The 12954-nt window shown below is 42.6% G+C and overlaps 1 protein-coding gene across 1 annotated transcript; it reads right to left on the bottom strand.

Annotated features, from left to right (window-relative positions):
* Positions 1-1718: 1718 nt before the first annotated feature.
* On the bottom strand, positions 1719-12559 carry prokr1a (prokineticin receptor 1a). The gene is made up of 3 exons (XM_023262004.3): positions 12434-12559; positions 4072-4500; positions 1719-3309 (listed from the first exon to the last, which is right to left on the bottom strand). The coding sequence occupies exons 2-3, from the start codon at positions 4464-4466 to the stop codon at positions 2607-2609; spliced, it is 1098 nt and encodes a 365-aa protein (XP_023117772.2). The 5' UTR covers positions 4467-4500; positions 12434-12559; the 3' UTR covers positions 1719-2606.
* Positions 12560-12954: the final 395 nt, after the last annotated feature.

Genomic DNA, 12954 nt, shown 5'->3' with positions numbered 1-12954 from the left:
CTCGAAGGCAGGTTTGCTCCTGGATTTCAAGCCGGACCAACACGGCGGCTCGGCCACAAATTGTGTCTGTTATTACAGAAACACTTAAGCAAAAAGTATTTCTGAAAGCATTTGAGGCTAGAAATAAGCTGAATCGGTCCTCGTTTTATTTCACCGATGGCTAGTTTAGATGTTTGAGGACAGTTTCACAATGCGTGGAATCTCTGCATGCCAGGGTTGAGTCTACTCTATGCAAATGAGCTGCGGCCTGCTCCAGGTAAACACACCTGATCGCAGCTGGAAATGCGGCGCATGTGGCATGCTGGTTGCGGGGCGTTTCCAGCTGTGATCCGGTGTGTTTACCCGGAGAGGGCCGCAGCTCATTTGCATAAAGTAGACTGGACTTCTACTTTATGCGAATTGGATGCGCTGTGCGGAGATTCCACGCATCGTGAAACTGTCCTCAAACTTCTAAACTAGCCCTCGGTGACATAAAACGAGGGCAGATTCAGCTATTGCACAGCTTATTTCTCTCCTCAAATGTTTTCAGAAAAACTTTTTGCTGAAGTGTTTTTGAAATAAAGGGGAAAGTTTGCGGCCGAGCCGCTGTGTTTATCCGACTCGGCTGTCGGAGCGTCAAGCTGAAAGCTCGGTCATGTGACCACGTAGTGGCCCGCTGTTGCTCGAGCGCTGTCATGTGACCATGTGGTCCGCTAGTGACCGCCCGCCATCCGTGCGATTTTTAGATGCGGAGTGTTGCCGTGCGGGAAAATCTCATCTAGTGGACATGCACCTTCAGTGTTGTGTTTGTGTTTCTTTGTGGTGTTTTTGTGTTTCTATGTGTCTTTGTGTTGTTTGTTTGTGTTGTTTTTGTGTCTCTTTGTGTTGTTTTTGTGTCTCCACAGTGCCCTGATCACGTATTCGCGCCTCTTTAAAATGTGTTGTGCTGTTGTGTGTTTGTCGTGACGCCACCAGCTGAACTTTGTGTGTCTAAATATCACAATGAGACCTCATGAGTCTCCTCGTTTCTGTCGGAGCTAAACCACCTTCGTCTGCAGTAGAACCCGTCCTGGTTATCCACTGGCTGCCAATAAATCTCTGTCAGTTAGCTCATTGATCGATTGGCCCGCCTGAAGGAACAAACTGCATCTAATATTGTTTCATTTAATGTTCAGTTCAGCATTTCTCAGGGAAATACGAATGATGAACATTTTCAGCCTCAGTTCTGGACCAATTTCAGATTGGTGTTAAACTGGTTTTAGATCTGTTCTGAATGGTTTTAGACCGAGTCGTTCCGAAAGCCCAGAACCAGCCAAAAACAAGCCAAAAAAAACAAAAAAACAAAAAACATGACTTCTTAAAAATACTTCAAGCACCAAGCCCAAAACTAGGACGAGACCAGTTTAAACACCAGTTTAAAACCAGTCCGACACAAAGTCCAGTCCAGGGTGTTTGCTGCTGACAGTAAAAGTAGAAATAAAATGATGAAGTCTTTGTTCTGAAGTTCTGAACATATAAATACGTTTTCTGTTATTTACTGTATGTTAACATTAAAGTGTAAAAACTGATTACATTTATCTAATAACAGAAAATGTTCTGGCAGCTGATTACACTAATTCTGTCTTGTAGACAAAGAAGCTGAAATGTTCTGTTAACTTCTGGTTTATCTGATGTGATTTTAGGTGAAACTAAACTTTTGTTCCATAAACGTTGAAGCTGCAGCGACAGAAACTCTGGTTTAAAAAGAATTCTGAGGTTAAAACCAAAATTTTATTCACTTTTAGGTCTTTAACGTTTTGATAAAAAATTCTGAGGCGCAGCTGTAGAACAACAACAGAACCAGAACCAAGCAGGATGTTGGACATCGTGGTGTCCAGCAGATCTACGTGACCTGGTTCTGGATCTTCCACAGAACACCAGGAAGAAAGACAAATAAAATATTGAAGCTTTTTGTTCACAGATTTTTGTCCGTTTTAAATCGGAAACACCAGCTGGCGACCAACCGACCTGTCAGGGTTGTAGCAGGTCAACATGAGGTTCCTAAACTCAAACAGAACCAGGTCCATGGAAAAGGCCTTGAAAGGTACACAGGGTGCATTCAAAGACGGTCAGAAAGTAGGAAATCCAGTGATCCTTCTGTTTTTACATTTCCAGGCTGATGATGTATCAATGATGCTTTCCAACAACCTTTTCTCAGAGTTTCTTGGTTCTTTAGTCTTCATGGTGTACTTCTATCCAGGAGTTCTGATCCACCAGAGACTGGTCCTTCCAGATCCAGGAGTCTTTATTCTACAACCACTGACCTCAGATCATCCATTAATGACTTCTAGAACCAACTGGCTGCTCTGAGTTAGTCACTTTAAAGAGGGGGGTACTTATGCAATCAACTTATTTTATATTTGAATTATTTAACATCACTTTGTAGAAATCTGTTTTCACTTTGACATCAAAGAGTCTTCATTTGGTGTTTTGACCAAAGGACCCTATTAGTGTTGTGAAGTACTGAAGGGGAACCTTCCAAAGAGGTGAATACTGTTGATCAGAGCATTTCATTCGGAGGTTCTAACTTTCTGTCCAGTAATCTGATCTGTGGTTGGTTCTGTCAGGTTCTCATCCCTCCTTTGGTTCTACCTGAAATGGGTTCCGTCCACGTCCTCGGTCACTCTGAGGGAGGATGTCCGAGCCTCCCCTTTGTCCGCCGACTTGGTGGCGGCGACAAACGTCACCAGCCTCGGTGGGAACTTTCCCGCCTTCTTCAGGCGCCTGGTGTTGCTGCGGATGCTAACGAAGCTGAGCGTGTTGATGACACCATTGCTCATGGTGATGCACTCGATGATGTAGAAGGCCACCAGGGAGTTCCTGTCCCTGGAGATCAGGGTGGGGTAGAAGTCCCTCAGCAGGGTGAAGCTGTAGTATGGAGCCCAGCAGAGGACGTAGGCCACCAGAACCAGGATCAGAACCACCACCGTCCGGCGCCGCCTCTGCAGCCGCTTCCGGATCTGCTCCGTCTGGAAACCGGGGACATCCTTGAACCACAACTCCCTGGAGATGTGGGCATAGCAGACTGCCATGGCGCTGACGGGCGCCACGAACTCCAGAGCGAAGATGAGCAGGAAGTAGGAGCGGTAGTAGAGCTGCTGGTCCACAGGCCAGATCTGAGCGCAGAACGTCTTTTGGCTGTGACCTTCCGGGTGAGGATACGTTGTCTCTGAGGCCATGTAGGCGGATGGGATTGAGATGAAGACGGGGACGATCCAGACCGCCAGGATCATGCAGTACACCGTCTGGTGCTTCATCCGAGGCCTCAAAGGGTAAAGGATTGCCATGTACCTGCACACAGAAACCCAGGACAGTAGAGTATTTACAGGCTCCACAGTAATCTGATCACTTCTAACAGCAGAGTATTGTCTTTGAACTCAGGGAAACTAGAGTCCTTCTTTCATTTCTGGGTTCTCTGGTTCCTTTAGGATTGACAAAATGCGACATTTTTTAAACTGTTCTTTTACAGATTTTTCCTGTTTAAGAAGTAAAATCACAGAAAAATGGTTCATTTACATGTTAACTGTAAACAAACTAATCTTATTGGTTCTATGTATCTGCATTTATCTTTTACAACATCTGACCATAATATTACAAATTTTTTTGCTGTAGTTGAATCAGAAATAAAAGGGCAACGTTTACCCAGAATGCACTTTTAAACTGTTCGCACTATGATGCATCCCATAATACTGATGATCAAAGCTGGTTATAGATACAATGAACAGAAACAAAAGTCCATAGAGGAGAACGTCCCCTGTAGAAAGTTCTGGAGTAGACCTACTCTACCTAGACAACTGGACAGATCACTGATTAATATTTGGACCACCTCTATGGACTTCAAGGACCTGGAACTCTGGAAATATTCCCATTATGAAGGTAGAACTCTGATCATTGATAAATTTACTGGAGATCCAGAACCAGATGATTCTGAGGAGGTTCTAGTTGGTTGATCTTCCATTGATTTCTTGTCTTGGGACCAATTTTAGACCAAATCATGTTTAAACATTCAAAAACAAAGGCACCTTGAAGGACGGAAGCTTCAGGTGAACCCACCTGTCCACGGCGATGGCCAGCAGAGAGTTAGTGGACACGTAGAGCGACACGGTGCGAAGGTAGTTGGTGGCGGCGCAGAGCAGCAGGCCGTGGTCCCAGGACAGCTGCTTCACCACGTAGTAGTCGAGCAGGAAGGGACAGCACACTGCCGCCACCAGCACGTCCGACACCGCCAGGTTGGCAATCAGCAGGTTGGTCAGGTTCCTCAGCTGCTTGTAGCGGGCCAGGCTAGCGATGAACAGGCAATTTCCGACGCCGCACACCAGCATGATGACCACCAGGACCACGGCGATGATGATGGTGGCCCCGAAGAAGGCTGGGCCCTGCGTGGTGTCGGGAATCTCCTCCACGGGAACCTCGTAGTCTAGGAAGCTGCTGTTGATCGGGTCGTCCATCCTGGATCACGACAACATGCTCGGATCGTCGTGTCTGCAGGGAAACACATGACAAGAGTTAATATTTCATCACCCAGGGAGAGATTAAAACCATATTTGAGCCAATCAGAGCTACTTCTAAGTTCTCCTAGGATTGCTTAGAGGAAGCTGAAGGTTGCCGTGGTAACAGTAATCATGATGATGGTAGAACTCAGTTTAGGAAAAGATTCTGCTTTTAGTTAAAGTGGAAGATTAGAGGACCTTCATTGTCAGATCAGCAGTTCCAGATAGATACATGGATAGATGTAGTTCCAGTGACTTCCTGCTGTGGAGCCTGAATTTAGTCATTTCTGACCAATTCTGAGCCAAGTAATTGTGGACAGATTTTGTTTTTTTGGTGCATTTTTTTTATTGTTCTGTACTATTTTTCAGTCATTTTGGACAATTTTTAATAATTCTGGACAATTTTCAGTAATTCTGGACAAATTTTTTAGTTGTTTTGCACTATTTTTGTCATTTTGGACTAATTTTGAGTCATTTTAGACAATTTTAGTCATTTTGGACAATTTTTCTTAGTCATTATGGACTATTTTTTGTCATTTTGGACCAATTTTTTAGTTGTTTCGGACAAATTTTGAGTCATTTTGGACCATTTTATTGTCATTTTGGACCATTTTATTGTCATTTTGGATGAATATTGAGTCATTCTGGACCAATTTTTTAGTCAGTTTGGACCTTTTTTGTCATTTTGGGTCAATTTTTGAGTCATTTTGGACCAATTTCGAGTCATTTTGGACTTGCATTGTCATTTTGGACCAATTGCTAGTTGTTTTAGACCAATTTTTAGTCATTGTGGACCAATATTTTAAAGGTCAAAGGGAGTCCTGAAGCCAGTAGAAGCTTTGTGGTATTTTCCAGAGAAAGGCAGAGCAACACAACCCCTCCAGCAAAGAGCAGCTGAATAAAACAGACAAGAATGTGAGAAGATATGAGCAGAAATGAGTGGACTTTCCTCCATGCTGTGGAGGACTGAGTCATCAGAAATAAAGGAGGACATAAGAAGGACTGGAGGAACCAAAGAACCTCACTTTAGTTCCAGTGACTTCCTGCTGTGGAGCCTGAATTTAGATCTTTAGTCATTTCCAACCAATTCTGAGTCATTTTAACCATTTTTACAGTAATTTTGGACAGGTGTTGTCTTTTTGGACCAATTCTTAGTCATTTTGGACTAATTTTCTTGTCATTTTGGACCATTTTTTTGTTGTTGTGGACTGTTTTTTGTCATTTTGGACAAATTTTTAGTTGTTTTGGACAAATTTTAATCATTTTGAACCAATTTTTTAGTCATTTTGGTCAAATTTTTGTCATTTTGGACCAATTTTGAGTCATTTTGGCCAATTCTTTAGTTGTTTTGAACAATTTTTGTAATTTTGGATAAATTTTGAGTCATTTTGGACCATTTTTTGTAATTTTGGACAGATTTTGAGTCATTTTGGACTATTTTTTTGACTGGAGGAACCAAATGACCTCACTTTAGTTCCACTGAGTACCTGCTGTGGAGCCTGAATTTAGACTGTAGATTGTAATCTGATATCAGAGAGTGCTCTGTTAGAAGTAATCAGATTACTGTGAGGTGATATTCCTGTTGTATATTATAAACGGTTGTTTAAAAATAAAGATGCCATTTTAATCAGATTTTTAAGACAAATAAAATAAGATAGTCCTTTATTTCTCCCCACGCCAGTGGAAATTCACATTGTTACAGCAGCTTATGTAGCAATAGACGTAGTGATATGAATAAAGTAATAATAGAACAGTAGTAATAATATTTACAATATGTACAGGGATGAGAAATGAGGATGAAATAGTACAGTATTGACACACTGTAAGACAATGACAGTATAAAGTGGCTTAAAAAATATAAAGTTTAAAAAGTGCAAAGATGTAGCAGTGCAATAATGTCTGCAAATTGTATGGTTTGGGGTGGTAATGATATGAGTCCAGTTTATGTTAACATCAGCCAGTGATGCTGATGTTGTTCAGTCTTACAACAGATGGAATGAAGGACCTGTGATAGCGTTCCTTCTTGCAGGGTGGATGTCTCAGTCTGCTGCTGAAGGAGCTGCTTAAAGACCCCACAGTGTCATGCAGTGGGTGAGAGGGATGGTCCATGATGGATGTGAGCTTTGCCAACATCCTCCTCTCACCCACCTCCTCTATGGAGTCCAGGGAACAGTCCAGGACAGAACCAGCCCTCCTGACCTTCTGTTTAGTCTCTTTCTGTCCCTTTCAGTGCTCCCTGCTCCCCAGCAGACCACTGCATAGAAGATAGCAGACGCTACCACAGAGTCATAGAATGTCCTGAGCAGAGTCCTGCACACTCCAAAGGACCTCAGTCTCCTCAGCAGGTGGAGACCACTTTGGTCCTTCTTGTACAGAACCTCTGTATTGTGTGTCCAGTCCAGGTTATTGTTGAGGTGAACACACAGGTATTTGTATGTGTCCACCATCTCAATGTCCAAACCCTGGATGTTCACCGGTGCAGTCTGGGATGTCCTCCTCCTGCTGAAGTCCACGATCATCTCCTTCATCTTACTGGCATTGAGCTGCAGATGGTTTAGCTCACACCAGTCAACAAAGTCAGAGATGACCGTCCTGTACTCCTGCTTGTCCCTCTCAGATACACACCCAACATTGGCTGTATCATCGGAGAACTTCTGGAGGTGACAGCTCCCAGAGTTGTAGTGGAAGTCCGATGTGTCCAGGGTGAAGAGAAAGGAGGACAGACTGTCCCCTGTGGACCTCCATGCTGCTGACTACCACATCAGACACACAGTCCTGAAGCTTCACGTACTGTGGTCTGTTGGTGAGGTAGTCGATGGTCCAAGCAGCCAGGTGACAGTCTACTCCTGCTCCTTCTAGCTTCATCCTGAGCAGAGAAGGCTGGATGGTGTTGAAAGCACTGGAGAAGTCAAAGAACATGACCCTCACAGTGCTGCTGGGTTTCTCCAGATGAGTCAGTGATCTGTGCAGCAGGTAGACCACTGCATCATCCACTCCAATGTTCGGTTGGTAGGCGAACTGCAGTGGATCCAGATACTGGCTCACCTGGGGACGGAGGTTCTTGAGGACGATCCTCTCCATGGTCTTCATCAGGTGAGAAGTGAGGGCCACAGGTCTGAAGTGGTTAGGCTCCCTGGGGTTCCTGGTCTTAGAGACAGGAACCAGGCAGGAAGTCTTCCATAACAGAGGAACCCTCTCCAGACTCAGGCTCAGGTTAAAGATGTGCAGCAGCACCTGACAGAGCTGCTCTGCACAGTCTCTAAGGAGTCTGGAGCTGATTCCATCAGGACCTGCAGCTTTCCTGGTTTTGATCTTTTTAAGCTCACTTCTCACCTGATGAGCTGTTATGGAGAGGCAGGGAGTGGTGGAGGAGGGTGGCAGGGGGAGGAGTGATGGTGGTGGAGGGGGGTGAGATGAGGAGGAGTGATGGTGGTGGAGGGGGGTGAGACGAGGAGGGGTGATGGGGCTGTATGTGGAGTCTGGAGGTGGTAGAAGACGGGGATGGGAGGAGGGGTGCTGTTGGTGGTGTTGGTGGTAGAGAGCTGAGGTGTGAAGAAGGAGCTGGCTGGTCGGTTCTTTGATGAGAGGAGGGAGGAGTGGAAGCAGAGTCAGATCTGTTAAGGAACAGATTCATCTCATTGATCCACTCCTGGTCTCCTGCTGCAGCTCCTCTCATGGCTTCTGCTGGAACCAGAGATGGAGCTCAGGTCTCTCCAGACCTCCCTTGTGTTATTGTCCTGCAGGTGAGATTCCATCTTGGTCCTGTAGCCTTGTCCGCCTTGATCTTCTTCTTTATCTCCTTCTTCACCCTCCTCAGCTCCTCTTTGTCCCCAGATCCAAAAACCCTCCTCTTCTCCTTCAGCAGGGCCTTCAGTTCCAGGGACACTCAGGGTTTGCTGTTAGAGAAACACCGTACTTTCCTGGTTGGTACGATGTTCTCTACACAGAAGTTGATTCGGGGGGGGGGGTCTTGATGTTTGCATACAGCAGGTCCAGGGTTTTATTGTCTCTGGTATGGCAGGTCACGTACTGGGTGAACGTGGGGAGAGTGGCAGAGAGCGATGCATGATTAAAGTCTCCTGAGATGATAATAAGAGACTGAGGGTGAGATGTTTGCAGCTGGGACACTACACTGTGGATGAGTTCACAGGCTGCAGCCACATCAGCAGAGGGAGGGATGTACACAGTAATGGCTATTACATGTGAATACTCCCGGGGCAGATAGAACGGACGCAGACTGACCACCAGTAATTCTACATCCTTAGTGCAGAGCTGCTCTTTAACGCTAATGTGTCCAGCATTACACCATCTCTCATTCACATACATCATGAAGCTCCAACCCTTTCTCTTACCACTCTCCCTCACGTTCCGGTCCGCTCTGACCAGATGGAATCCGTCCAGAGTTAAAAGTGAGTCCGGAGTGAGTTCGTTCAGCCATGACTCCGTGAACATCATGAGGCTGCTCTCCCTAAACTCCCACTGCAGCCTGGTCAGCGCCGTCAGTTCTTCCATCTTATTCGGGAGAGACCTCACATTCCCCATTATTATGGATGGAACGGACGGCTTGTAGCGTCTCCTCTTCTCCCTACACTTCAGTCCTGCCCGGCATCCTCTCCTCCTCCTGGGATGTCTGGTTTCTCCCAGGATGCAGCCTGGCCTGGCTCAGCGCCAACAGCTGTTCCTGACTGTAAACAATGCCGTGGCTGAATGGGTCACCAGATGTGGATTTAAAAAGTTCCAAAAGCAGGAGTAAACAAAGTAGGGGAAACGCTATTTGCACATCCATGTCTGTCCCGTACAAAAGCGTCACACCTACTTGAAGAAAACAAATAAAAAGAGAGAAGAGAACTACAAGAACTATCTAAAAAGACCTAAAGTTATCAGGAGCTGCTGTAACTGGCTGCCACTCACACGGCGCCATTTTGATGAACAGTTTTGTATTTTCTGTTATTGAATTATTCTTATATAAGCTTATATACAAGCTTATATAAAGACTTTTAAATATACTTTATTGGTGTTATTGTGACCTTTTCACTGTATATTTTATGAGTCCAGATCATCTTTAAAGTTTAGAGACGTCTCTTCTGGACTTCAGATGTTTGAGCTGCTGGGTTACAGAGCTGCTGGAGAGGATCTGTCAGATTCATCTTCAGGTTGGGGAATGTTGAGTCTCGGGTCTAAAAACTGTCAGAGTTGACACAAAATCTTTTTATCAAACTGAGTCTGGCTGATGGGACAGAGAGGAGGAATAAAGTCACCCAGTTTAAACTAGAATCATCATATCATCTGACAGTCACACAGAGCAAATAAAATCTGATTGACAGGAAAAACAATCACGTTCAACTGATAAAAATCCAATCATTTATTTAAATATTTAAAAAGATTCTTAACTGATCTGATTAAACAGAAGAAAACAGGGTTCAGTTTTGAGCTGTTTAGTCTGTTGTTGCTGTGAGAACATTTTTATGTTTCAATGTAAATAATGTTTCATTTTTTTAGATAATCTGACTTTTCAGAATTATCAGAATGATTATGATATTTATTTGTATTTTTTATTTCTGTTTTAAACAGCAGGTCGACGCTCAACAGCAGGATGATTTGAAATAGTCACTTTTTATGTAGCACAACAGTTACAGCAGCAAACAACGACGACAATGCTAACAACAGGCTAACAACTAGCATCTCTAGGCTTCTGACTAGCATTACTAGCATTACTATCAATAGCATCTAAAAGCTAACACATAGTATTCCCTGGACTAACCGCTAACATTATCAGGCTTGTAACTAGCATCCCAAAGCTAGTTACTAACATTTACAGGCTAGGCACAAACTAAAAAGTTAGCAACTAGCATACCTAGACAAATGGCTAGTATCCTTAGACGAGCAACTAGCATCCTGAGGCTAGGTATAAACATCCTTAAAACAGAGACTAGCATCCCAAAGCTAGTAACTCGTATGGCAAAGTTTCCAACTGGAAGCCCTCGAGTAGTGAGAAGCATTCCTAGACTAACAGCTACCATAGAATACTAGCAACGAGCATTCTCAGGCTTGCAACTGGAAACCACTAGCTACCATGGCAAGGTTAGCAACTAGCATGCCTTGTGTAGCATCAAAAGTTCTTCTTGTTAACTACAACCATTCCTGGGTTACTGATGTTAGCATTCTTGTCACCAGCATTCCTATGTTTGCATCATCCATAGACTACCACCCTCACCTAAAGAGTAGCATTTCTTGGCTAGTGACTAGCAATTCAGAGCTAGTTACAAGTATCTCTGGGCTACCAACTAAGGCTACCATCTAGCATTCTGAGGCTAATCATCAGCACTGCTAAACCAACAACTAGCATGGCAAAGATGGTGACTAGCATCCCGAGGGTACCATGGCAAGGCTCACAGCTAGCATTACTGGGATAGCAACTAAAGTCATTAGGTTACATTAGCTACAACCAACCTAGTGACTAGCTTTCCTTGGCTAGTAGCCAGCATTTTATCTGTTTACTTTAGATTTATTACCTAAAATCATGCTACAGAAGCTAACCATGCTAACAGAAGAATATCAACAAAATCTCTGTATCCATGGCAACGGTATCCTTCCTGCTTACTTTCATATCCGTTTATAGGAGTAACACTAAAAAAAAAACCCTAACCCTGCAGCTCATACTGCCTCTATCACATCTTGTTTTTTTTGTTTTTTTTTTAACATTCTTTAATCGTTCTTAATGTTCCTTCAGGTTCCTTCCGGTTCCTTCAGGTTCCTCAGCTGAAGGCTACAGATCCCCGACCAGATCAACTCATTTTTAAACTAAACTGCAGGTTTTATTCGATCATAAATACATAAAATATGATCATTTCTGTTACAAACTAATCAATAACGGAAGAGAATCTAAACTTTTATTTCTTAAGGTGCATCAGGTTCATTTATTTTATGGCATAAATGACCTTCCACAGATTTAGTTAAAAACATTTATAGATAATAATAAAGACTGAACGCTGCTGTTTGTCTCCATCTGCTGGACATTTAGTCTCTTTGTTTTGTTTTTTTTTATATTTTACAGCTGCAAAAATAGTTAATCAAAGCTCAGATGGATTAAGGAAAAAAATATTTTTAAAGATCAGTTTCAGTTCTTTTGTCCAACAAAATAAAGCAAAAATATTTGATCTCACAGCTTCTTAAATGAGTAAACAGAATATTTAATATTCAGGTAAATCAACCTGCTGATGAATAGTATAAAAATTCAGATAAAAGTTCACGTCATGAAAATAAAAAAAACCAACAGAAAACCATCATTAATTTAATCACTGCAGTGAAAATAAATCAAATCTGTCAACTGCGTTAATCAAAGTATTGAACTGATTCAGTTTATTTTATTTTGATTTTAGAGTTTATGTTTTATTTGCAGGAATCTGAGTTTTATAAAGAGATCGAGCACTTTAATCCAGATGTTTTTATTCATCCTCACTTAAGAAAAATTAACCTTTAGAAAATTCCTGATAATAAATAATAAACAGTATTCTAACTGAAACCTGAAGAATTACACGAAAATTGGTTTAAAGTTCGACATTCTAACACGATAAAAAAAAAAAACCCTCAGTACAGAAACTGCAGTAAAGTCACCTTAAAATACCTGAAAATACCTGAAAGCTCTGAACTGTGGAAATTATTCACAGCTTTGGTCATTTTAAAAACATTCTATTTGTTATTTGTAACTGAAGTACACAGAGTAAAACTGTAAAATAACAGTAATTTTTTTTTCTGCAGGTAAGTAAAATAGTAAAAGGTTCAGGTTAACTGATTCAACATTAATTAAACTGTTTAATGTGGAAAAACCTGATAAAATCTGATCAGAACTAATAGAATCTAATAAAATCTGATTAAAAAAATAATAAAATCTCATAAAAATCTGATCAAATCGGATCAAAACTCACCTGAAGCTGCAGCTCCTCTGCGCGCTCTGCTCCGCTGGACCGCGAGACGAGCGGGAGCGCGTTCACGACGCGTCATGTTCCGCCCCGCTGTGCGCGCTCCCGCCGATCCGAGGAAATCTGAGCTGACAGAGCTACATGCACATTAATAGACACACACACACACACACACACACACACACACACACACACACACACACACACACACAACGTGAGTTAAATGATCAGGAGCTGCTGGTATAGGAGCTGAGTTTCTGGCCGTCGATCAACAAACGTCCAAAAAGACTCTAAATGTCTCCAGATGATTATTAGATGAAGCAGTGAACCTCAAATTTCCTCCAAAATTACAAAAAAGTCCAAAGTGAATGAAATTGTTTAAAATTCTTAAAATTGAAAACAAACTTTGTCCAGAAATTCACTCAAACTGACTCAAAAGTCTGAAATTACTTAAAAAGTTTCCTAAATAATTCAAAAATTTCAAAAAATATTTTGAAATTGACCCAAATATTAGAGAAAGTAGATCA

The sequence above is a fragment of the Amphiprion ocellaris genome, chromosome 4, assembly GCF_022539595.1.
Source record: "Amphiprion ocellaris isolate individual 3 ecotype Okinawa chromosome 4, ASM2253959v1, whole genome shotgun sequence".
Classification (NCBI taxonomy): domain Eukaryota; kingdom Metazoa; phylum Chordata; class Actinopteri; family Pomacentridae; genus Amphiprion; species Amphiprion ocellaris.
This window is presented reverse-complemented; position numbering and strand designations above follow the sequence as displayed.

Bases quoted from the DNA above. Each gene is read 5' to 3' on its own strand.
- prokr1a (XM_023262004.3), bottom strand. From the start codon at position 4,466: ATGGACGACCCGATCAACAGCAGCTTCCTAGACTACGAGGTTCCCGTG. The intron at 3,310-4,071 runs GTGGGTTCACCT...TTCTGTGTGCAG, and splicing joins CTGGCCATCGCCGTGGACAG to GTACATGGCAATCCTTTACC.